The 24,562-nt window shown below is 39.0% G+C and overlaps 4 protein-coding genes across 4 annotated transcripts in view; 1 reads left to right on the top strand and 3 right to left on the bottom strand.

The window, feature by feature from the left end:
* LOC141599732 (putative catabolite repression protein creC) overlaps positions 1–14,693 on the top strand; it is a 49,362-nt gene extending 34,669 nt beyond the window's left edge. Inside the window, exons 10-12 of the mRNA XM_074419845.1 lie at positions 12,376–12,468; positions 13,928–14,324; positions 14,439–14,693. Of these exons, the coding sequence (XP_074275946.1) occupies positions 12,376–12,468; positions 13,928–14,324; positions 14,439–14,521 (573 nt within the window). The 3' untranslated portion in view covers positions 14,522–14,693. The remainder of the gene's footprint in view (positions 1–12,375; positions 12,469–13,927; positions 14,325–14,438) is intronic.
* LOC141599744 (MLP-like protein 34) lies at positions 2,505–11,344 on the bottom strand. Its single transcript, XM_074419856.1, has 2 exons — positions 11,043–11,344; positions 2,505–3,033 (listed from the first exon to the last, which is right to left on the bottom strand). Exons 1-2 carry the CDS (start codon positions 11,236–11,238, stop codon positions 2,762–2,764), a joined length of 468 nt encoding a protein of 155 aa, XP_074275957.1. The 5' UTR covers positions 11,239–11,344; the 3' UTR covers positions 2,505–2,761.
* Positions 14,694–15,135: 442 nt separating the features above from the next.
* LOC141652063 (MLP-like protein 31) lies at positions 15,136–17,788 on the bottom strand. The gene is made up of 2 exons (XM_074459740.1): positions 17,563–17,788; positions 15,136–15,593 (listed from the first exon to the last, which is right to left on the bottom strand). The coding sequence occupies exons 1-2, from the start codon at positions 17,762–17,764 to the stop codon at positions 15,319–15,321; spliced, it is 477 nt and encodes a 158-aa protein (XP_074315841.1). The 5' UTR covers positions 17,765–17,788; the 3' UTR covers positions 15,136–15,318.
* Positions 17,789–18,071: 283 nt separating this feature from the next.
* LOC141599753 (MLP-like protein 34) lies at positions 18,072–20,171 on the bottom strand. The gene is made up of 2 exons (XM_074419865.1): positions 19,934–20,171; positions 18,072–18,572 (listed from the first exon to the last, which is right to left on the bottom strand). The coding sequence occupies exons 1-2, from the start codon at positions 20,127–20,129 to the stop codon at positions 18,301–18,303; spliced, it is 468 nt and encodes a 155-aa protein (XP_074275966.1). The 5' UTR covers positions 20,130–20,171; the 3' UTR covers positions 18,072–18,300.
* Positions 20,172–24,562: the final 4,391 nt, after the last annotated feature.

Here is a 24,562-nt window from a genome sequence, read left to right on the forward strand (position 1 = left end):
CACATACACTTGTACGGACAAGTGGGAGCTTGTTGGGGCTGGTGTCCTCTACAGTTAGTGCAATAACATTTAAATCTCTAAAAGGATCAAAGGGTATACTTTTGTATTATTATCAGTTGGTCCACGTTTATCAATAACGGTTGGCTTGCTAGATAAGTTTGACGTTATTGTCATACAGATGGCGGTGATCAACTGGTCCCTAAAAGTCACACCTATAGGATACGTTTGAGAGATGTGACGGTATGAAAATACAGTCATGTTGATGCCAAAGTTGACTAAGCAGTTAGTCGGAGTTATTGACTAATAATTAGTCAAAACGCGATGTTGAGATATTTTATTTAATACGGATTAAATAAAATTGGCTAAGGCGAATTAAATGATTAATTCGTAAATTAAATATAAACGGTTATATTTAATTAATGTATATTGAATTAATTATACAATATTGTCTTTGTCGGACATGTATTAATATATCGGCTAATCCTTGTTACTAGACGATGTTTTAATAACCGATAACCGATGACGATTTATAATAAAACCGCGTCATATACATTTAGCATTTTTCGAGCCGGACCACGAGTTAAAATTAAGAGGAAGTGGAAGCCCACTTCCCATGAGGGCTCACGGTTTGGCCGAATGAAGCAAACAAAAGAGAGGCTCTCTCTCTTTTGTAACCTAATCATTTTTCATTTGCAAAATTATTAGGGTTTTGGAGGCATTTTTCCTCTGAAATTTCTAGATCTCACATCGTAAAAATTCACAACAATTCTCTCAATATTGCAAGGCAATTAGAGAATACATTTCTAGCACAAGGGCATAGTCTCAGACGGTATTGGGTGTATCGATTAGGAGGAAATCTACTTTGATTTCTGTTCTTAGGCCGCATCTCAAAGGACCCGAGGTTATTTCTTATGCTTTATCGTTTCTTTGTTGTTTTTCGTTTATGACAATAAATCGCATATTAAATTTACGTTATAGTCCTATAATTAAAGGGTTTTATACGGATATTACCCTACACAGACGACTGTTGCTTTCATTAGTAAACAACTGCTTGGATTGTTGCCACAACTCGTAAAACTTGAAGTCCCTTTTTATCTTTCAAAAGCTTTCACGTGACTCTTATTTTTCAAAGATAAAATTCAGATTTTTATTAAGGAGTTGGTTTTCAACAAAGAGTGGTTTGAATTATTATTATTTTCAAAATGTTTCCTCTTTATGCAAATTCAACCCTTTGGTTCTTTAAGAAAACAAAGAATGTTTTTTACCATTTTGGTGTTAACTTGTCATCATGTGACTTGTCTTTTCTTTCTTTGTTTTCTGAATTTGCAAGAGCTTTTAAGGATATCTTTCAAACACTCTTTCTCTATTCTTGCCTTTGCAAAAGAGCCCTCTTTGGTGCAAGTTTTGGGTGGTTGCAATTACCCTTCACATGTGTGGTCTTTGACCCTTCAAAACCCTAGCAACCCCTTCACTCACCTTCTCTATATAAATCGTGCCTCTCCTTCATAAAATTTCAAGTCTTCTTTCTGAAATTAATTTCAAGTTTGCAAAATTGTTTTGAAAGCTTTAAACCGTGTGTTCTTTGCAAAACCTTTAAAGAGTCTTCAAGTTGTTACAGTCGTGGCTACTGTTACTTTATAATACTAAACTCTCTTGCTTAAGAATTGTTGATCTTGTAAAAGTTGTCCATCTCTATTCTTTGCTAAGAATATGTTAGTGGAAACTTGATCCTATAACATTCTAAGTGTGTTAGTAGAGTTTAGGACGGAGTAGTCTTTAACTCTTGGCAACCGGAGTAGGTTGCGAGTTAGCTTGTCATAAGAACGGAGTAGTTCTTGTACTAGCTTTACAACCGGAGTAGGTTGGTGTCTTTTATTGTAAGGGTCTTTTAGTTGTCGGAGTAGATCACTAAAAGAAAGCAATAAAAAGGTAGATTGGACGTAGGCACTTGAGTTTCATGCCGAACCAATTCAAAAATCTCGTGTTCAATTGTTTTACTTTACTTCCGCTGCAATTTACTTTGTTTGTTTGTCGTGCTTTGCTTAAACATTCGAAGTAACAGTTCATCATACTGTCACATTTGGTCTGCAGTCGTATTCCACAAACTGAGACAAATAGCTACAGTCAGAACGATTGTTACTTTCATACTTCAGCAAACATTCATCGTGATACTTGTTTAGTCTTTCAATATTATTCAAAGTATCTCCTCATCTCTTTTGTCCTCGTAACTCACTTTAAATCAATAAAGTTGAAGTTATAAATTTTTAAATAGTACCTAATTCACCCCCTCCCCCTCTTAGGTACTTGAATCCATAAACTCAACACCTCTTTTCATTTTAATTAATATTATTTAAATCTTAATTAAGTCCGTTTGAAACAACAATTTGTGTTATAATTGGACCTTATGTCTAGCAAATGCGTCATTTTGATGAGTTAGTTCGAATTTGAGGAGTTCGGATACAATTTAGGTAGTCTAAGCTCGGTGTTGAAAATGGTATGAGTAATTACGAAATTCTTACATCCATAAACGATTAATACAATTCAATCACAATTACATTTTCCTTAATAGGAGCAACATAATTATACAATATTCGTCATAAAAACATAATATTACAATAAAAGTAGAGCAACACCCCGTCTTATTATTTCATTTTCAACAACACTAAATAAAACACAACATATTACGAGGAACACAGTATTCCGATAAGTCGTCCATTTTAACTTGAAAATAGGTGTACGAGCTGAGTATCGACTCGAAGACCTACTTAGAATGGTGATGGTCATCAATATGTTTAGCAAGTTCAAGTAAAGAATCCATTTCACCACTTGGCTCAGGGATGCCAGGCTTCTTCTTAACATATTCAAATGTCCAAACAACTTTGCAAGTTCCTTCAGTAACAGGAATCACTTGGAAAGTCACTAGAACGGTGTCATAATCCTCCATTAAATCTCCACCAATGCAATTGAACTTCATTACCTTGTTTTTTTCATCAATCAATTCAAGAATTTGCTTTATCTTTTTCTTCTTCCCATCTATATACATGACAGAATAACATTAATTAAAAGGTCAAATCAACTGGTAAGATCTAAGAAGTTTGATCTATCTTAATCAGAGATCTTATGTTCGAGCTATGAGAATGCTAACAGTATTAAAAGTCATGAGGGAGAGCTTGATCACCCTAAATCCTACCCCGGGCTGAAGAAAAAAATTAGAAGGCCAATCTTATATAAAGTGGGTTTGACAATTGACATAATGTACAATTGCACGTTATTCATACAAATTTCTATGTAAACTTCATTACTATCAATTCAATCCCGCCCGACCCCTCATGTTTTGTGATGGCCGGTTGGACGTGTACTTTGAGCATTTATAGAAGTGGCATGTTAACTTAAAATCGACCGGCAATAAAAATAAGAGTACAAAAGTACAGTACTCAATGTTGAAGTGAATATTCTAACCAAAAAAAAAAAAAAAATGTTGAAGTGAATATGAACAGGATAATAAAGACTTCATGGAGTAATCCGTAACACAAAATCTCATTGAAGACGGACGATATCCGTCACAAGCTTGTGATGGATACCGTTTCCTCTCACAAAATGCCCATTGAGAGGTGAGTGGGAAGACACGTGGGTGGTCACTGTCCCCTCTCCTTTTTGTGAGAAGTCGCGAAACTCGCGACGGAAATTAGCGTCAAAGCAAGACACTTTGAATCCATAATTTGCTGCGAGTCGTCCAAAAAAGGACACAACATTTAATTCTACATGTGCCTAATAAAGAGCACAATTATCATTATATCTTCGGTGGTAGTACAACTAACCTAGATCTAAATGAGTTATGTGCAACTTTTTTGAGTTTTTATTTTTTTATTATTTTTTTTTTTATATTTTAAGTTGGTGAGTTCAGAAATTTTATGGTATAGGTCGGATTCTTTAAAACAAAACTAGAAAAGTTTATTATAAAGCTCGGATTTTATATCACCCATTGTAGTACAACTGATAATATAGTCTATTAACTGAATAAAGAGATCGGGTCCTTAAAACTTGCATTAACAAAACATGCATACACAAATACTTTTATCTCCTGTATTATGTTCAGATCTGTTATACAACAATATACTCCCTCCTATTCTATATATTCTTCCCTATTTCCTAAAACGGATTATTCAGGTTTTCTTCCCCTTTCTTATTTTGGAAACTTTTACTCTTATTTTATTCATTTCTCTCTCCTATCACCAAACCCCACCCAGCACTTTTACTCATATTTTATTACTTTTCTTAAAGTTTTGGCCCCACCATTCCTTATTTAACTCGTAATTATTCATCCCTCTCTCCAACCACCAAACCCACCCAACTTTTTACTCTTATTTTATTACTCTCCTTAATTCCCGTGCCCATAAACAAGACTAATCTATTTACCTTTCTAATTAGAGCTTATTATAAAGATTTAATTTCTTAAAACTAAAACGATCTTAAATTAAACCTAAAACTTGGAAATAAGTCAAACCAGACCAAATACTTACAGAATCAAACACTTAACCAAGGATACATAGTTTAATCGGTTTGTGTTGGATCATGATTTAAATCATCTTAGTTTAGTCAAAATTATTCTTCAACTTTTAACGGGATTAAAGGCTCGTTATTCTTAGCTTTCTATTATGATGAAATAAAGAAAAATGACTCATTATAATTAATGGTTATATACACTTTTTTTTATTGTGAAGTACTCCCTCCTATTCTCTAACATCTTCCACATTTCCTAAAACAATAAATTCACACCCGTTTTGATTCAGTGCCTCTAGGGTTTTCCTGTGAGGAAGTCCGTCTAATTTCCGTCGTTAGCTTCTCCTCCTCATCGAGGCCTCATCTACGTTAGATTCCTATCGTAGGTGACGGTTTTCTCATCTGTTTTTTTCTCCAGGCTTCTTTTCTTTTATTTTGGTGCCGCGTTTTTGTTATCTTTTGCCCTAATGGCGAGTTCGAGTGGTATAGGGCGAAGGGAGGGTAAACAACCTCAGTTCGAGGATGACGAAGACGGGGATTCTGGTTTTGTTTGGGATGTGGGGGATGATGTGCGGGAGATACAGCGGTCTGAGTTGATGCTAGTGGGGCGCCTGTGGACCTCGAAATCGATTAACGTGCGGGCAGCGATTGACACAATGATCAAGCTTTGGAACCCTAAAGGTACAATTCTTGGAAATGTTATTGATGCTAAAGATAAAATCTTCGCTTTTCGATTCTCTGATGATCGAGATAAGAATAGGGTTGTCGAAGGCCAACCTTGGCATTTCGATAAGTTTATGTGGTGTTTGGGAGATCCGTGCTCTACGGGTAAATTAACGGATACGCCTCTCTTCCTGGTTCCTTTGTGGGCGCGTATTTATGACTTGCCAATTAGAGGTCGATCAAATGAGACTAATATCAAAAACCTGGGTCAACAGTTGGGCAAATTTGTTAGCATGGATGAGATACCGAACCCGGAACTAGAGAGAGCAGTACGAATCCGTGTGATACATGATGTTCGAAGGCCTCTGAAGTCGAATGTCAAGGTGCGTATGTCAGAGGGGAGGTCTGCTGCGACTGAGTTTAAGGTGAAGTTCGAACGATTACCAACTTTTTGCTATGGCTGTGGGGTGCTAGGCCATGGTGAGAAGGAGTGTGAAGATGGACCTTACGAGGAGGGTGAGCTGAAGTATGGTGAATGGTTACGGGCATCACCGTGGAGGGTAACGAAGACGTCTACTGAACCGGTGGGAAAGGCGACTAGGGCTCTACTGGGGGAGTTCGAGGAGGAGCAAAGAAGGAGGGAGGAGCTTGTTATGGAGCAAATGATAGAAAAACTTCAAAGAATTGCTGTCACTCATGCCTCTAAGCGTAGGAATTCTGCTTCCACTGCGCTAGAGGACAATGGAGAAGGGAATATGGTGAACATGGACAAGCAGGTGAGGGCGGGGGGAGTAGAAGAAGATGCTGGAGTTTCGGGGGCCAGCTCTGACTTGGCTGGGCAGGCTGAGACTGTTGGGTGTGGGGGGATAAATGATATGGTGTGCGAGGAGAGGGAGCTTACTTCGATTGGCAGTGATGGAGTTTGTGTGGAGAAGGAGAAAGGGGTCGGGTCTGAAGTGAGGAAATGGAAGAAATTTGCTAGGGAAAAGGGGTGTGTGAACAGTGGTGGAAGGGACCCTATCATCACTGATAGGACGGGCTTGAAGAGGGGACGGGAAGGAGTTGAGGAGGGGCTGGAAAGTGTGGCGAAGAAACCGTTTATTGATATGGGTGTGTTTTCACCTGAGGCGGAGGTTGAGGGAGCTCAACCCCGCCGGGCCCAATGAATCTCTTAAGCCTCAACTGCAGAGGGCTGGGCAACCCCGATGCAGTTGGTGGTCTCCGGAATTTGATCCGGAGAGAGGCCCCGGCGTTCGTCTTCCTTTGTGAGACGAAGCTTAGTAGTGTAGAGATGAGAAAGATTAGCTCTAGTTTTGATGAGTTTTATAGTATGGAGGTAGATAGTGTTGGTAGATCAGGGGGTTTGGCGTTTTTGTGGAGAAAGGAGTTACAGGTGGTTTTTCGAGCTGCTTCGGTTCATTTTATGGACTTTGATATTGAGATGGATAGTTTGAAGTGGAGACTGACGGGTTTTTATGGATGGCCTTCGGTCCAAGATAGGCACCTATCTTGGCAGCTGCTTAGAACTCTCGCAGCTGAGTCTCAGGAACCTTGGTTATGTGTGGGGGACTTTAATGAGATTTTATTTGCAGATGAGATGAAAGGGGGGACCAGAGCTCAATGGCAGATGAATAACTTCCGGGAAGCAGTGGATGATTGCGGATTGAGTGATCTGACCTATGTGGGCTATGCTTTTACCTTTGACAATGGACAAGGGGGTGAGGAGAATAGACAGTGTCGTTTGGACCGGGCTATGAAGACGGAATCATGGAGGGAGCTCTTTCCATACGCAAAGCTTTTCCATATGGACCGAGAATGGTCGGACCACGCTCCTCTTAAAGTAGTCTTAAATGGGCGGAGTGACGAGGAGCGGCCCCATAATAACAGGTTCCGTTTTGAGCAGATTTGGGTAGGGGAAGAGGGATGTGAGGACACTATTAAACGGGTGTGGGAGGAGGAGGACTGGAATGTATTAGAAACGATATCACGGTGTGCTCGAGAACTCCAGAAATGGAAAGGAATTAGCATAGGGAAAATTCTCAGGGAGCTAAAGCAAAAGAGGAAACGGCTCACATGGCTGAATGAGAATGATAGGACAGCGGGTAATGTCGAAGAAAGGAAGAAAATTATGAAGGAGATCAACCACTTACTTCGACAGGAGGAGACTTTTTGGCGCCAAAGGTCGAGGGCGTTATGGCTAAAGGACGGGGATCGTAATACCAAGTATTTTCATAGGAAAGCGGGACAACGAAAGCGAAAGAACAAAATTGGCCGAATTGTCGAGGAGGACGGTACAATCAGGGAGGGGTCTGAGGCCGTTAAAGCCGCGGCAGTGAGGTACTTTTCTTCTTTATTCTCGTCTTCACAACCCACGGATTTCGAGGAGCTGCTTGTGGGTGTCCAGGGGCGTGTTACGATGGGTATGAACGAGATTTTCAGTGCGGTTTATCGAGGGGATGAGGTCATTGAAGCTCTCAACCAAATGCATCCTTTAAAGGCGCCTGGTCCTGATGGAATGAATGCTCTTTTTTATCAAACATATTGGCACATCGTTGGCCCTTCCGTGACTCGAATGATCTTGGGCATCCTAAATGGTGGTGAGTTCCCGGTCTCGCTAAATAGCACTCATATTGTTTTAATTCCCAAAAAGAAAGCCCCGGATAAATTGCAGGATTTTCGGCCGATAAGTTTATGCAATGTTCTGTACAAATTAATTTCGAAGGTCCTCGCCAATCGATTGAAGCTCTTTTTGGGACAGTTGGTGTCGGAGAATCAAAGTGCTTTTACACCGGGCAGACTTATCTCTGATAATATTTTGATCGCTTTCGAGATGTTCCATTACATGAAAAATTCTAGAGGAGGTGGTGGGCATATGGCTTTGAAACTCGACATGGCGAAGGCATACGATAGAGTGGAATGGTCTTTTTTGCGACGGGTGCTTGAGGTCATGGGTTTTGACGCCAACTGGGTCTCGAGAGTTATGCATTGTGTTCAATCGGTGTCCTATGAGGTTCTTATCAACGGCTCCCCCTCGGCATGTTTTGTTCCGGAGCGAGGCTTACGACAAGGTGACCCAATATCGCCGTATCTTTTTATTCTTTGCGCCGAAGTTCTATCTAGCATGCTTAGACGAAAGGTGGAACTGGGATCGCTTCATGGTATTCGAATTGCTCCACAGGCCCCGGTTATTTCACATTTGTTTTTTGCCGACGATAGTATTATTTTTGTTAAAGCAAATGAGAATCAAGCTCGGGTGGTGTTAAATATTTTAACACAGTACGAAGCGGCTTCTGGGCAACTGGTGAGTAAAGAGAAGACTACGGTTTGTTTTAGTAAAGGAACGACAACCAGGCGTAAAGAAAGGGTGGCAGCGGTTCTTGGGGTTAGGGTGGTGAATGAGCACGATCGGTACCTCGGCCTGCCCACAGTGATAGGTCACTCTAAGCAGCTACTTTCCAAAGTCATTCGAGATAAATTAAACAACAAAATGCAGGGATGGCGCGGTATGCTATTCAGCCGAGCAGGTAAGGAAACTCTGATAAAGGCAGTTGCCCAATCGATTCCTACTTATGCGATGAGTGTGTTTAAATTACCGTCCAATTTTTGCGATGAGTTGCGTTCAATTGTCTCGCGCTTTTGGTGGGGTTCGAACAATGGGAAACGTAGGATACCGTGGGTCGCCTGGAACCATATGTGTCGAGCTAAGGCTAAAGGTGGGATGGGCTTTCGGGATTTTGCGAAATTCAACCTCGCCCTACTTGCGAAGCAGTCGTGGCGTTTGGTGTGTGAGGATGGCAGCTTGATGGCTAGGATTCTGAAAGCTAAATACTTCCCTGCGTGTTCCTTTATGGAGGCTAATTTGGGGACTAATCCTAGCTATACTTGGAGGAGTATATATGAGTCCAAGGTTGTTATGGGGCTTGGTTTGAGGAGGTCTATTGGTGGGGGTGATGATACGCGTGTTTGGCTTGATCCATGGATACCAGGCACGGAGACTAGACGGGTGATTTCGCCACGGAGGGAGGCTGATGCTAACATGAAAGTGGGGAGTCACTGGGTGCTAGGGGAAAGACGGTGGGATAGGGGTAAGATAGAGGCGCTTTTTTTTTTTTTTGAAGCGGACGAGAATTTTGCAAGTCCTACCGAGTGAGGAGGTTCGCGAAGATGATTGGTGTTGGGAACATGAGAAGGATGGTGTGTATAGTGTACGGTCGGGGTATCGACTTCTAGCTGGGAACTCTAGTGAAGATGGGGAACAGTCTGACTCCACGGCCGCAAGGTGGGTTTGGAAAGCTATATGGAAAATTCCCGTGCTCCCAAGGATTAAGGCGTTCATGTGGCAATTATGTAATGAAGCGCTCCCGACTAGAGCTAATATCGCTGCTCAGATGGGGCAGGTTGATTCAGCGTGTCCTCGATGCCATAGTAATGTGGAGATTTGTCTCCATGTTGTTCGGGATTGTGGGTGGGGGGATGGGATTTGGGAGGGCGTGGGCATAGAGGTGGAAAGGACAGTTGGGTATGTGCGGGTGAGGGAGTGGGTGGAAGGTATGCTAAAGGTTTTGGATGCGAGAGAGAGGATTGTTTTCGTGACAACTTGTTGGGTGTTATGGGAAAGACGCAATAAGCTCATTTTTGATGAGGCGGGGTGGGAGCAGGAGAGCATATTGAGGCGTGTTAGGGGTTTGGTGGGGGAAATGGAGTCGATTCAAGAGGTGGAGGAGACCAGTGGGAGAGGTAATGGGAGGGTTGGCGAGCTGGAGGGAGGTTGGGGAAGGCCTGGTGTGGGGACGTGGAAAGTAAATGTGGATGCGGGTGTTATGGAGGGAGTCGGGGTGGGGATAGGAGCGGTTTGTCGCAATCATGAGGGTGGTATGGAATGGGCTGTGACGGTTCAACGGGATGGTAGTGGTGGGGTTCCCATGGCTGAAGCGGAGGCGATCCTTCTCGGGCTCAAAGAGGCATGGACAAGGGGGCAGCGGAGCATTGTTGTTGAAAGTGACTGCCTCGAGGTCGTTCAAGCTTTGAAGAAAAAGAAAAAGGGAAGAAGCGAACTTTTTATCATTTACGAGGAGATTTTACTTATTTGTAACCGTTTTATTTCTGTTTCTTTTTCGCATTCTAGGAGAAACTTCAATAGTTTAGCTCATGAAGTTGCTCATGCTAGGCCATGGAGCATTGGTAGGCGCGTTTGGGTGGACGAGTTTCCGCTACAATTTGTTGATGTAGCTTCGCTTGATTTACTTAATATGATATAAACCTTTATGGTTTTTTTTCAAAAAAAAAATAAAACAATAAATTCACTAAAATCTTCCACTTTCCTTATTTGTCTATAATTTGTGGTTCTTATAACTTGTGACCCCACCTTTTCTCCTTTACTTTCATTTTCCTCCATTTTCCTCCACATATTTCACTCCTCTTAAAAACACCCCAAAAAGCAATGTGGAAGAAGATAAAGAATAGGAGGGAGTATCAGTTATACGATGTAGCTTTCAATGCAAAATTCATCTTCAATTTTGTCACTCTAAACCAGCCTGCATCGGTGATTCTGTGTCACTAACACAAAGGTAATGTTCTGTACATCCGGCCCCCTTATCCTATTATTTGCGGGATACCTTAAAACACGGGGGTAATACGAATTTACTACAACTTCATTCAAAATAAAGTTTAGTCAAATACTATCATATGCTTAATTCTTCTTAGACAGACGTACATTAGGTTGTGAGAAAAACAGTATTAAGCAAGATCAACTGTTTCTTGAAAATGATTAGTACGGAGTAAGTAACTAGTCAACCCTACATGGAATTAACATAGGATTATAGGAACATATATTGGAAGTTAATGAAGAAATAATAGTAAGTAAAGGGAGTATAGTATACCAACGGTGTAGGTCCATTCGATGGTAGAGCCTTGAGTACCATAATCACCCTCATGCAAGTCACAAGCATGAATAAAATCATCCTTAACAGTAGGGATATGGTGTGGTCTATTTGCAAAAAAGTCATGGAATGCATCTGCTGCTCCCTCTCTTATCTCTACTTCTCCCTCTAACTTTCTTTTCAACATACCTTCCATTTCTAAGACAAATATAGATTACAAACTAGTTGGATTTTGTGATGTCTTATACTTACTTAGTGGAGCCACTCCTTTTATAGGGGTATTGTGGCCTTGTGGGTGACGTCTCAAATGACTTCACTTTGGTGGGTAGGCCATTTTATCTCCGACTTAATTTCATGTCAGTGCAATTCAGCTTATTTTAGTTTAACCTACCTTAATTTAAATTAACTCTTGCTTTATATCCATTCAGTTTAATTTAATTAGTTTCATTCACTTCAGTTTAGCTCAACTCAACTCAACCTTATTCACTTCAAACTAGCTCCTTTTAACCGAAAAGAATAAGGTCTTACTTGGATCAAATCCAAACACTCAATCTTGCTTATCGTGCTGTCTTAGCTTTATTTTTAAATAAAGGTTATGTAATCTCTATGTATGGCTTTATAGTGCTAGATCTAGCTGTCAAGTGTCTGGTGCTATTTAGTCGAATAGCTTACTCTGTATTGGTTACAATAATGTAAGTTATTCACCTTCTGTCAAAAAAAAAAAAAAATAAAAAAATAAAAAAAAAAAAAAAATCCAAACACTCAATCTAGACATATGTCAATGCCCATAATGCAACCTTAATATCTCTAATTATATATTATAAAATATTATAAATATTTTACGTTGTTATTGTAGTCTGAAACAAATCATCACAGGCTATATTTTCTTCACATATTGCAAGAAGTTCTTAATATCAATTTTCTTTACTATTAATGAATAGTGTTAAAAATCGAAATGGTGAATTTAAATATGAATGGAGAGAGTTGAGTTTTGGCTAGTTGTATCATTGTAAAAGTTTGAATTATTTGGCCAATTTATGGATTATACAACCAGTTGTATATATTATACGGTGTAGAATCCGAGTTTTGTGATAAAGTATCCGAGCTTTATGTTAAATAATATGAGCGAGCTTTATTAAAAAGTACTGAATTCATCCATTTAGACATTAAAAACATAAACTTTGAATTAGCTCAGAAAAAATACATATAAGCTCGGATTCTTATATCTAACTTGGTTGTACAATGTTTATGGTACAACTGGATGTATAATCGTATTTGCGAATAAACTTGCTATGTTGTTAAATGTTGTCTGTTTGGACTCACTGGTTTGCAGGTTAGTGGAGTAGCATTTGACCCTTACTGGGCCCCTCCAAATTCTGATGACACTGGAGAAAATGTTGTTTATCGTTTTGGCTCCGTTGGTCAGGTCAGCTAAAGTTTATTGCACTTCTTAGTCATTAGCTTATGATTGTGAACTCTATAGAATTCATACTATCACTTTTCAATTATTTTTTTTAAACACGAAAATCTTCCATTCGTGAATAAACTTGCCAAATGTTTTATCTTATGTGCGCTCTGTCGATTATCTGTGGGATACGTGTTTGATGGAAAAAACCTACTACTCTGGTCACTTGATATTAAGGGTTTTTTGCAAGTAGATTATCTATGGGATACGTGTTTTTGTTTTTTCTTGTAACAATGATAAATGAGGCAGACGCTCTCACATATGTTGTGCTTTTGCATGAAGCTTTTAGTCATTACTATTAGGCATGCCAAATATGCCATCACAAAAAAAAAAAAAAATGGTTACATTCGCTTAAAATTCTAGCACTTTTGGTAGTCTTTTTTTGCAATTACCGTATTCTTGTATGGGTTTGAATGCGTCTGATTCTCATTCTTGGCTGGCAAACTATGCTTAATGTAATCCCTGACACAGTTTGAACTAGAAAGTAGCAATGGATATTGCCCTAACTAACCCACATCATGAAGCTCTCACAGTAGTACATTTAAATGTTGTATTTTTGTCTTCTTCAAGTGTTGCTTGCTGTTGTCTGGCTACTTGTAACTATAATTGCTGAGAGTAGCGTTTATGGAAGCTCAACCCAGTAGTTCTCTCCCCTCACATTAAAGTGTGGATGAGACCGGGGTGTGTCGAGAACCAAGCCAGCAATTCAGAAATGAATCCAAGTATTGGTTCGAGAGAGAAGTCATCGATAATTGCAAATAACGGTATATCAGGTTCTAAACATTAACAACATCTAATCACTATTACTTTTTACTGCGCCTGCCCTCGCCTAGGCGTCTTACGTCTATGAATGTCAAAGATTACACACTGTGATTTTCTTTGTTTAGTTGATATCACAGATTTAACTGTGTTGGTCGTCGATGAAAAGTTGTCGCAAGGATATGGCATGTATGAAGCTCTGAAGCTGTAAATGTGGTTAAGAAAACCCGGTTTTCTAACTAACACTAGTATATCTAGTAATAAGAAGCTTTGAGTACATAATGTCATTGATGAAAAGCAACATCGAACTAATATGATATATACAATGTTCTTATATTCCTCCTCAAGAGGGCGGTGTTATATAATAGCGTTGTTGGAAATCATGTCAAAAATCACTCGTACTTTGTCGTGTTCACTATCTTTTTTCGATTCTTTTACGTTTTTTTTTGTTATGGAAATTTTGTTTTTGAGCATATGTTAAGACCTGGTCACTTGGAAGTATGGCTCCAACTTCTGCAGTTTCTGCCTTTGCTTTCCCACACTTTGATGGAAAAAACCTACAACTTTGGTCAACCTGTTTAAGGCCCTGTTGTTGTTGTTGTTGTTGTTGTTGTTGTTGTTGTTGTTGTATTGGTCTTGATTTGCCTTTTCTTTGCAACAGGACACACAACTTCTGCCTTGGGACTTGGAAATGAACGAGATTGTGGTACCTCTTCGACGAGCTCCTGGTGGGTCACCTCTTGGTGGGTCCCCAACTTATAGCACTGCGAGCCAATCATCTCACTGGGACAACATTGGCCCTGTGGGTACACTTCAACCCTCTCCCAGCATGAGAGATGTCCCAAAGCTCAACCCGGTAGTCACTCATCGGGTCCACACCGAGCCTCTCTCAGGGGTGTTATTTACTCAAGACTCCATTCTTACGGCTTGTCGAGAAGGTCACATTAAAGTGTGGATGAGACCGGGGTGTGTCGAGAACCAAGCCAGCAATTCAGAAATGAATCCAAGTATTGGTTCGAGAGAGAAGTCATCGATAATTGCAAATAACGGTATATCAGGTTCTAAACATTAACAACATCTAATCACTATTACTTTTTACCGCGCTTGCCCTCGCCTAGGCGTCTTACGTCTATGAATGTCAAAGATTACACACTGTGATTTTCTTTGTTTAGTTGATATCACAGATTTAACTGTGTTGGTCGTCGATGAAAAGTTGTCGCAAGGATATGGCATGTATGAAGCTCTGAAGCTGTAAATGTGGTTAAGAAAACCCGGTTTTCTAAGAAACTCTAGTATATCTAGTAATAAGAAGCTTTGAGTACATAATGTCATTGATGAAAAGCAACGTCGAACTAATATGATATATACAATGTTCTTATATTCCTCCTCAAGAGGGCGGTGTTATATAATAGCGTTGTTGGAAATCATGTCAAAAATCACTTGTACTTTGCTGTGTTCACTATCTTTTTTCGATTCTTTTACCTTTTTTTTTCTTGTTATGGAAATTTTGTTTTAGAGCATATGTTAACTTTTTAAGAGCTTAATGAGACCAGAACTAGGGCAATGACATGTACCTCGTATATAGTATTGGACTCTGGTTATGAATTTATGATGCAATATAAAGAGTTGCCGTGGTCGCTTGTAAATCAAATCATTCAGGTTATATTTCCGATCCGAGCCTTGGAAATCGGATCCAATACCAAAATGAGTTGAGTTTAATTATTTCTGGAGAGGGTAGGCATTTCTAATATTTTTATTGGGTAGAGACCGTAGAGTGTACGATGATGTGGTGTACGGTGTACCCGATGTACCCAAGAATTTCTCATAAAAGATATTCAAATGTGTCGAATGTTTAAACCGCTTCATTAATCCAGAGCATAAAATGCTTTCCGAGACGTGACTAATGACCCAACAATTTGACTATACCAATTATAGGATATTAGTAATTTAGTATCCAAATTACAAATTCAATTCAATCATTATCAATATGGAATGGAAAATGCGATAGCGTCACCCGGTGATAACTATCATCCAATTTCGATCTCAAGCCTACTACCGTATGGCATGGTGATGGTCATTGATATCCTTAGTAATATTAATGAAGGCATCCATTTCTCCGGTAGGCTCAGGAAAGCCAGAATGTTTCTTCTCATATTCAAATTTCCAAACTACTTTGCTACTTCCATGGCCAACTTGAATCACGCGATACGAGACTACGAAATTCTCGTAATCCTTCGTCAAATCTCCATCTTTACAGATGAAATCCATCCCCTTGTTTTTGCCTTCTATTACATCAAATATTTGTGTCACTGTTTTTGTGTTGCCATCTACATAAGAACACCAATTACTCTAATTATCTAGAAATTATTAAAAAAAGATTTACGAGATTACATATGGTAGTTGTTATTAAAAAAAAAAATAATAAGTTTTGTTTCAACGGTCCGAAATAAAACAGACTAAATGTCACCATTTTTTTTAATAGAATGTAACAATTTAATGACAAAATGTTATAATTAAAATTGCCACTTTTTACCGTGAAAATGATGGCAACATTTTATCAGAAATTAGTATCATTTTACGGTAAAATAACTACATTTAATCCGTCTTATTTCAAACGGAAAATAACCCATAAGAATTTAAAAAAGATATTGCTTGTTCTTGGTATGTTAAACGTGTAGCGAGTGTTGAGTTTGGATAAATTAATTGTTGAGTGGACATTCTTTAGTGGTTGTAGGAGTAAATGGGTTGACCATTTACCAATTTACCACTGTAACACAATTTAAAGACACGCTTAAGAAAAGTAGGGAACATCATTAGTGAGTGACCAATTAGGCAATTACCAAACAACATTTGATGATTGCAATATGATCTAGTGGAAGAAAATAAGAGTGTTAAATATAAGAGGATGATTTGGTTCGATCTACTTGAAATCGATTTATCTCAAGGGTGGTTTAAGTTAGATCTTTTTTTTTTTTTTTTTTTTTTTTTTTTTTTTCTTCAGTGTATCAAGTTCTTTTTTTCATCGTCTCATTTTAGACGGTTACTTAACCGTCTAAAAAACGTAGACGGATAGTGGTTCTCTCATAAAATACAAGTGGGAGGACAAATGGAGTATCCATTTCCCACCCACTTGCACTATCCACTCTCATGTTGTGAAAGAGACACCATTGGAGTATCCATTTCCCACCCACTTGCCGATCTCGAGCTTATCCGAGCTTGAAAAAAATGCGCTCGTTATAAAGCTTGCGAGCTTTAACGCGAACTCGAGCCAAACTCGAGCCCAAATCGAGCCTATATAAAACTGTTTGTTTTTTTTATTTTTTTCTTTCGATATTTTCAATAACAAGGCTCGAAGGTTATATGTAAAAATATTTAGCAACTCATTGAAACATTTGATTGTGTGATACAAAAATATAATCATGATAACATATTTTTATAAAATAATAACAATATCTTAGGTAATCACACAAGTTCGAGCCGCTCGCGAGCTTTTCGAGTCGAGCCAGCCTTTGCTCGGCTTGACTCGTTAAGCTCTCGAGTCGAGCCCGAGTCGAGCTCACACGAGCCGAGCTTTGACCGAGCCGATCTCAAGTAGCTCGCGAGCCGTCTCGTCTCATTAACACCCCTACCTATAGGCGACTAAGGAACCCAACCCGGATCTCGAAACCCGGATTGATACAATCCTCTTGCAGGGGTCAAATTAGCAACCGAAAACTACCTTAATTGTCCCAACTTGAACTCGACCTAAGCCGACCCGACCTGACTTGATTTGACCCGTGACTCGATATTACAACCCGATTTTGACCGGATAACAAAATTACCTAATTAATAATGTATTCATTTTAATTTTTTAAGCTTAAAACTAAAATAGGTACATCTCTAAATTGTTTGACCCAAACTTAACCCGACTCGACTTGTCACCTGATTATGACCTGACTCGACAACGAGCCGACATGAACCGTAACCACTCAAACTCGTTGTTGACCCTACGCAAGCTAACCCGATATGACCAGACATGCTTTGATCTGACATACCCGACCTGAGTTACCCGATTATGCAACCTCTACTTACACGGAGAAAAAGACTCAAACAAATAATAAACAAAAATGAGAAGCAATGCAAAGGAAGTATATTAATGCTGAAAGGATTTAAACTCAGGTTATTAACATCGTCTCTTATGATTTTATCAACTAAACTAGTTCACATCTACGTATTATGTCATTGTTTTCTTCTCCTCCCTTTCCCTTTGCTTCTAAAAGTCGTGTATCCAATTAGACATAGAATTTAAAAGATTACCTATGGAATAAGTCCATTTGATGGTGGAGCCAGAATAACCAAAGGCACCTTGAACCACCTCACAACCATGAATAAACCCTTCGCTAATAACGGCAGGAATGTGGTGAGGCCTTTTCGAGAACAAGGCATGCATAACGTCTCCGGCCACCTCTGTTATCTCAACTTCCCCTTCTAGCTTCCGCTTCAGATGACTTCTTGCCATTTCTTCAACGTCAGAAATTTTGTAATTTTGTGTAGGTTTGAATTAGTCGAACAACTCGAATTGGTTGAAGCCTTCTATTTACTCCGTATATGAGCAAGTGGAACTAGGACATACTTGTATATTAGGGGTGTTAACGTGCGCTATTATGAGTAAGCTATGACTACGTCAATTAATTGGAGAGTAGGTCTTGCCTAAGCCGTTCTTAACTTAAGACCTCTCACAATTCCCTTTTCATTTTAATACTGTATTATGTAAGTCGGTTATGACTTATGAATACACTTAACTTAATTAAGTCTGTCTAAAACGATTAATACAATCACAATTACATTTTCATTCATAGGAGTAACATAATAATACAATATTCGTCATAAAAACATAATATTACAATAAAAGTACAGCAACACCCCGTCTTATTATTTCATTTTCAACAACACTAAATAAAACACAACATATTACGAGGAACACAGTACTACCATAAGTCGTCCATTTTAACCTGAAAATAGGTGTACCGAGTAGGTGAGTATCGACTCGAAGACCTACTTAGAATGGTGATGGTCATCAATATGTTTAGCAATTTCAAGTAAAGAATCCATTTCACCACTTGGCTCAGGGATGCCAGGCTTCTTCTTAACATATTCAAATGTCCAAACAACTTTGCAAGTTCCTTCAGTAACAGGAATCACTTGGAATGTCACTAGAAAGGTCTCATAATCCTCCATTAAATCTCCACCAATGCAATTGAACTTCATTACCTTGTTTTTTTCATCAATCAATTCAAGAATTTGCTTTATCTTTTTCTTCTTCCCATCTATATACATGACAGAAAAACATTAACTACAAGGTCAGATCAACTGGTAAGAGCTAAGAAGTTTGATCTACTTTAATTAGAGATCTTATGTTCGAGCTATGAGAATGCTAACAGTATTAAAAGTCATGAGGGAGAGCTTGACCACCCTAAATCCTACCCCGGGCTGAAGAAACAAATTAGAAGGCCAGTCTTGTATAAAGTGGGTTTGACAATTGACAATGTAAAATTGCACGTTATTCATACAAATTTCTATGTAAACTTCATTACCATCAATTCATACAAGTTTTTGAGTTTTTTAAAGTTTTTATTTTTTTTATTTTTATATTTTAAGTGGATGAGTTCAGAAACTTTAAAACAAAACTCGAAAAGTTTATTATAAAGCTCAAATTTTACACCACTCGTTGTACTACAACTGGTAATATAGCCTATTAACTGAATAAAGAGATCGGGTCCTTAAAACTCACATTAACAAAACATACACAAATACTTGCGTAAGGCGGTCGTTTTACAAAAATTTAACGTAACACGAAATCTTTGAGTCAAAAAATTATTGTTAAACAAAATCTTTTTAGTAACCACTTTTATCTCCGGTATTGTGTTCAGATCTGTTATACAACTATATATTATACAAGACTAATCTATTTACCTTTCTAATTAGAGCTTATTATAAAGATTTAATTTCTTAAAACTAAAACGATCTTAAATTAAACCTAAAACTTGGAAATAAGTCAAACCAGACCAAATACTTACAGAATCGAACACTTAACCAAGGATACCTAGTTTAATCGGTTTGTGTTGGATCATGATTAAATCATCTTAGTTAGTCAAAATTATTCAACTTTTAATGGGATTAAAGGCTCGTTATTCTTAATTAGCTTTGTATTATGATGAAATAAAGAAAAATGACTCATTATAATTAATGGTTATATACACTTTTTTTTATTGTGAAGTATCACTTATACGATGTAGCTTTCAATGCAAAATTCATCTTCAATTTTGTCACTCTGAAACAGCCTGCATCGGTAATTCTGTGTCACTAACACAAAGGTAATGTTTTGTACATCCGGTCCCCTTATCCCGTTATTTGCGGGATACCTTAAAACACGGGGGTAATACGAATTTACTACAACTTCATTCAAAATAAAGTTTAGTCAAATACCAACATATGCTTAATTCTTCTTAGACAGACATACATTAGGTTGTGAGAAAAACATATTAAGCAAGATCAACTGTTTCTTGAAAATGATTAGTACGGAGTAAGTAACTAGTCAACCCTACATGGAATTAACATAGGATTATAGGAACATATATTGGAAGTTAATGAAGAAATAATAGTAAGTAAAGGGAGTATAGTAGTATACCAACGGTGTAGGTCCATTCGATGGTAGAGCCTTGAGTACCATAATCACCCTCATGCAAGTCACAAGCATGAATAAAATCATCCTTAACAGTAGGGATATGGTGTGGTCTATTTGCAAAAAAGTCATGGAATGCATCTGCTGCTCCCTCTCTTATCTCTACTTCTCCCTCTAACTTACGTTTCAACATACCTTCCATTTCTAAGACAAATATAGATACAAACTAGTTGGATTTTGTGATGTCTTATACTTCGTGGAGCCACTCCTTTTATAGGGGTAATTGAAGTAGTCACATTTCTATATTGTGGCCTTGTGGGTGATGTTGGTGTATGGGGGAGTATAGGAAGTAGAGTGGAGATTAGTTGTTAGTTTATTTAGTTGATTAGTTGAAGGTTGATTAGTTGGTGTTTAGTTTGAAGGAATTAGTTTTTGTATTGATTTTTGTGAATTTGTTGGATACACCAAAATGGGAGGGGAGGACCTCTATTTATAGTGCTCCTCCTCCTTCTCCCACATTCTTAGAATTCTCTAGAATAGAGCATTCTATACTGACCTAAACTTGTAAGCCTCTAGACTCTTCTATACATACAAGATATCTCTAGAATATTCTAGGTTTCTCTACACACACCTAGAACATTCATGTCTCTTCTAGACCCTTCTAGACTCTTCTAGATTATTCTAGTATGTACATGAGTATTCTAGAACATTCTAGATGTTTCTACATTATTCTAGAATATACTGGAACCTTCTAGAACACTCCAGAAAAGTCTCACACTTCAACACTCCTCCTTGAGACTTTTGGAGTGACGCCTTGACTTTGATCTTAGAAACTCGAACCTTCCTGTCGGTAGAGCCTTGGTTAAAATGTCAGCTAGTTGGAACTCGGATGGGCAATGGAGAAGTTCCACTTCCTTTTCTTGCTCAGCATCTCGAAGTGCATAGAACCTCACTTTCATGTGCTTTGTCTTGCTGAAGCACACTGGATTCTTCGCAATGGCAATTGCTGACTTGTTATCCACCATAACCTTGGTTGCTCTTTCTTGTTTGTAGCCCAAGTCCTCAAGTATCTTCCTTAGCCATATTACTTGATTGACGGCGGCGCAAGCTGCAACGTGCTCGGCCTCATTGTTGATTGAGCTACGATGTCTTGCTTCTTTGAATTCCATGAGAATACTCCTGAGCCGAAAGTAAATGCATAGCCTGAAGTACTTTTCATGTCATCTACCGATCCTGCCCAGTCGCTGTCGGGGTACGCTATTAATCTTGGATTGTCGCAAGGCTGGTAAAATACTCCAAACTCTAGAGTACCCTTTAGATATCGAAGTATTCTCTTCGCTGTACCCATGTGAACCTCACTTGGTTTGCTCATAAATCTTGATAATAAGCTTGTGGCGAACATAAGATCGAGTCTTGTTGTTTGTGAGGTAAAGTAAGCTTCCAACCAAGCTTCGGTATTGCTTGAGATCAACTTCTTTTGACCCATCATTTTTGGATAGCTTCTCATTCGGGACCAAAGGAGTAGAAACCGCTTACTACTTCCATTTTGAACCTTTTGAGGATTTTCCGAGCATACTTAGTTTGAGAAATGAAGATTCCATCTTTTGCTTGATGGACTTCCATGCCAAGGAAGAAATTCATTAAGCCCAAATCCGTCATTTCAAACCTTTTCTTCATCTCCTCCTTAAATGTAAGGATCATTTGGGCATTGTTTCCTGTGACAAGGAGATCATCAACATAGAGAGAAACGATGAGAAGATCACCTTGTTTTTCCTTTACGTATAGTGTATGCTCATTTTTACTCCTCGTGAATCCTTGCTCAAGGAAGTAAGAATCAATCTTGCTGTACCACGCCCTTGGAGCTTGTTTGAGGCCATATAGAGCCTTTTTCAGCTTGCACACCTTTTCTTCATTTCCTTGTGTGACAAAGCCTGGAGGTTGCTCGATGTATATCTCCTCCTCGAGTTCTCCATTAAGGAAGGCAGATTTGACATCAAGTTGATAAATTTTCCATCTTTCTTGAGCAACTAGAGCAATAAGAGTCCTTACCGTATCGTGACGAGCAACGGAGCAAATGTGTCTCCGTAGTCTATTCCACTTGTTGGGAGTACCCTTTCACGACCAATCTTGCTTGTACTTATTGATTGAGCCATCCGGGATTCAACTTTGTTTTGTAGACCCATTTCACTCCAATCACCTTTCGATCCTTGGGTTTGTCCACTAATTCCCATGTGTTATTCTTCTTTATCATGTTTATTTCTGTCTCCATTGCGTCTTGCCACTCTTTGTATTTGGAAGCCTCATCATAGTCTCTTGGCTCCTCAAAAGCGAAGTAGCATCTCTCACATTCCTCTTCATTTAGATTAATAACGGGACATTCTGCATAAATTTCGGAGAGATCTTTCCTACCTCGAGGTCCCGTAGCATTCTCCGAATTGTCGTTAGAGGATGGAGAGTGTGCATGCATTGGAGTTGATGGAGGTGTAGGAGGATCATTATTGTTGATCGTATCATCATCACCTTCTGGTTGATGTTGGTGATAAGGAACTAGGATCACATTTCTTTCCACCTTCTTCTCTTCCCAATTCCACATTGCATCTTCATCAAACTCCACGTCTCGGCTTATCATGATCTTCTCCGTATTAAGATTGAAAATCCGGTAAGCCTTTGATTTTGAGTCGTAGCCAAGAAATATACCTTTCTCTCGCCTTATCATCAAGCTTGCTCCTTTTTTGCGCCGGGATGTGAGCATAGCGATTGAGCCAAACACCTTTAAATGCTTAGTCAGTAGGCTTTTACCGCTCCAAGCTTCTCTGGAGTTTTTCCCTTAATCGCCTTTGTTGGAAGTCTGTTGAGCGGTATACGGATGTGTAGACAAATCGGCCAAAATTTCTTCGGATCTTCTTTTCACCAACATGCATCCGCCATCTCCATCACGGTCCTATTCTTTCTTTCGGATACCCCGTTTTGTTGTGGAGTATATCCTGCTGTGAGCTGATGTTCTACACCTTCATCTTCACAAAACTGGTCAAATTGTGAAGAAGTATATTCTTTCCCGCGATCGGATCTAATCATCTTCAATTTGCACCCGCTTTGATTTTCAGCGAGAGCTTTGAATTTTTGAAAGACTTGGAATACTTCTGATTTTTGTTTCATAAAATATACCCAAGTCATTCGAGTAAAATCATCAATAAACAGGATAAAGTACCTGTTTCCAAGATGAGATAAAGTTCTTTGAGGACCGCATACGTCTGTGTGAACAAGCTCTAGCTTTTTACTTGCCCTCCATGCTTGGCCTTTTGGAAATGGCAGGCGGTGTTGCTTTCCAAGTTGACAAGGCTCGCATAGTTCTTTAGTTGCTTGAATCATTGGAAAATCCCGCACAACATTCTGCTTGTGTAAGTCGGCTAGTGCACGTAAGTTGAAATGTCCGTACCTTCTATGCCATAGCCAGGTCTCCGCGGCGTGAGCTCGATATGATGACTCTAGGCCATACTTCCATTTCAAGGAGAAGCTTTTATTTTCCATGGCAACTTTAGCAATCTCCTTATTTCCGGGGTCATATATGGTGCAATGATTATTTGCAAAGACTAGTGAATAACCATTCTTGATCATTTGTGCCACACTTAGCAAATTTTCAGCAAGATCCGGGACAAGTAGCACATCTTTAATGTATTTTGTACCCCGATTAGTTGGAACAATGATCGTACCTTTGCCCTTCGATGTCAGAACTTCACCATTCCCCATTCGTACCGGAGTTTGGACATAAGTATCCAACTCGCTAAAGATGCTTGAATCATTCGTCATGTGCCTTGTACAACCACTGTCAATTAGCCACCTACTTTCTTTGCTTGAAGTCTTTGCTTGGCCGGCATAGAAGAGGTGCTCATTATTAACGCTACTTGAATAATGAGCTTGGTCCTTGGACTCCATTTGTTTTTGTCTACAATCTTTTTTAAAGTGCCCATACTTCTTACAATGGTGACACTGGGGCTTGCCTTTGAAAAAGCAATTCTTTTCCGCATGATTATTCTTTCCACAAATGCCACAAGGAGGAAACTTTCCCTTTGATTGTGACATTTGTTTATTGCCACCATCGTCACTTTTCTTCTTCCACCCTCCGGACCGCTTTTCTTTATGCGATGACTTGAAAGCATCCTCGGAAGAAGATTCTCCAGTCTTGAATTTTTGATCATAGGCGAGTAAGGATCCAAGTAGCTCGGTTACTGTGAGCTTTGAGAGATCCCTTGATTCTTCAATAACAGTGACAATCATGTCGAACTTTTTGGTTAAAGTCGCGAGAATTTTTTGCACGATTCTCGTGTCGGTAATATCTTCGCCATATATCTTCATTTGATTAACTATCTCCGTTACTCTTGAAGTGTAAGTTTGTATGTCTTCATTCTCCCTCATCTTCAAATTTTCGAAATCTTTTCTTAGGGTATTGAGACGTATTGTTCTTATCCTTTCATCACCATGGAATTCTTTTTGGAGTGAATCCCATGCTTCTTTTGCGGTAGAAGCCCGCATTATTTTTGGAAAGATGGTCTCCGAAACAGCATTAAAGATAAAAGACAAGGCTTTGGCGTCCTTTATCTCATCCTCATTTATTTTCTTTAAGGATGCTTCGGTGGG

This window comes from Silene latifolia, chromosome 1 (assembly GCF_048544455.1).
Source record: "Silene latifolia isolate original U9 population chromosome 1, ASM4854445v1, whole genome shotgun sequence".
Lineage (NCBI taxonomy): Eukaryota > Viridiplantae > Streptophyta > Magnoliopsida > Caryophyllales > Caryophyllaceae > Silene > Silene latifolia.

What these genes read in the sequence shown, in the direction of transcription:
- LOC141599753 (XM_074419865.1), bottom strand. Translation starts at nt 20,129, where the DNA reads ATGGAAGGTATGTTGAAACGTAAGTTAGAGGGAGAAGTAGAGATAAGA. An exon ending in CGAATGGACCTACACCGTTG is followed by an intron (nt 18,573 to 19,933) that starts GTATACTACTAT and finishes TCATGTATATAG; the next exon opens with ATGGGAAGAAGAAAAAGATA.
- LOC141599744 (XM_074419856.1), bottom strand. Translation starts at nt 11,238, where the DNA reads ATGGAAGGTATGTTGAAAAGAAAGTTAGAGGGAGAAGTAGAGATAAGA. An exon ending in CGAATGGACCTACACCGTTG is followed by an intron (nt 3,034 to 11,042) that starts GTATACTATACT and finishes TCATGTATATAG; the next exon opens with ATGGGAAGAAGAAAAAGATA.
- LOC141652063 (XM_074459740.1), bottom strand. Translation starts at nt 17,764, where the DNA reads ATGGCAAGAAGTCATCTGAAGCGGAAGCTAGAAGGGGAAGTTGAGATA. An exon ending in CAAATGGACTTATTCCATAG is followed by an intron (nt 15,594 to 17,562) that starts GTAATCTTTTAA and finishes GTTCTTATGTAG; the next exon opens with ATGGCAACACAAAAACAGTG.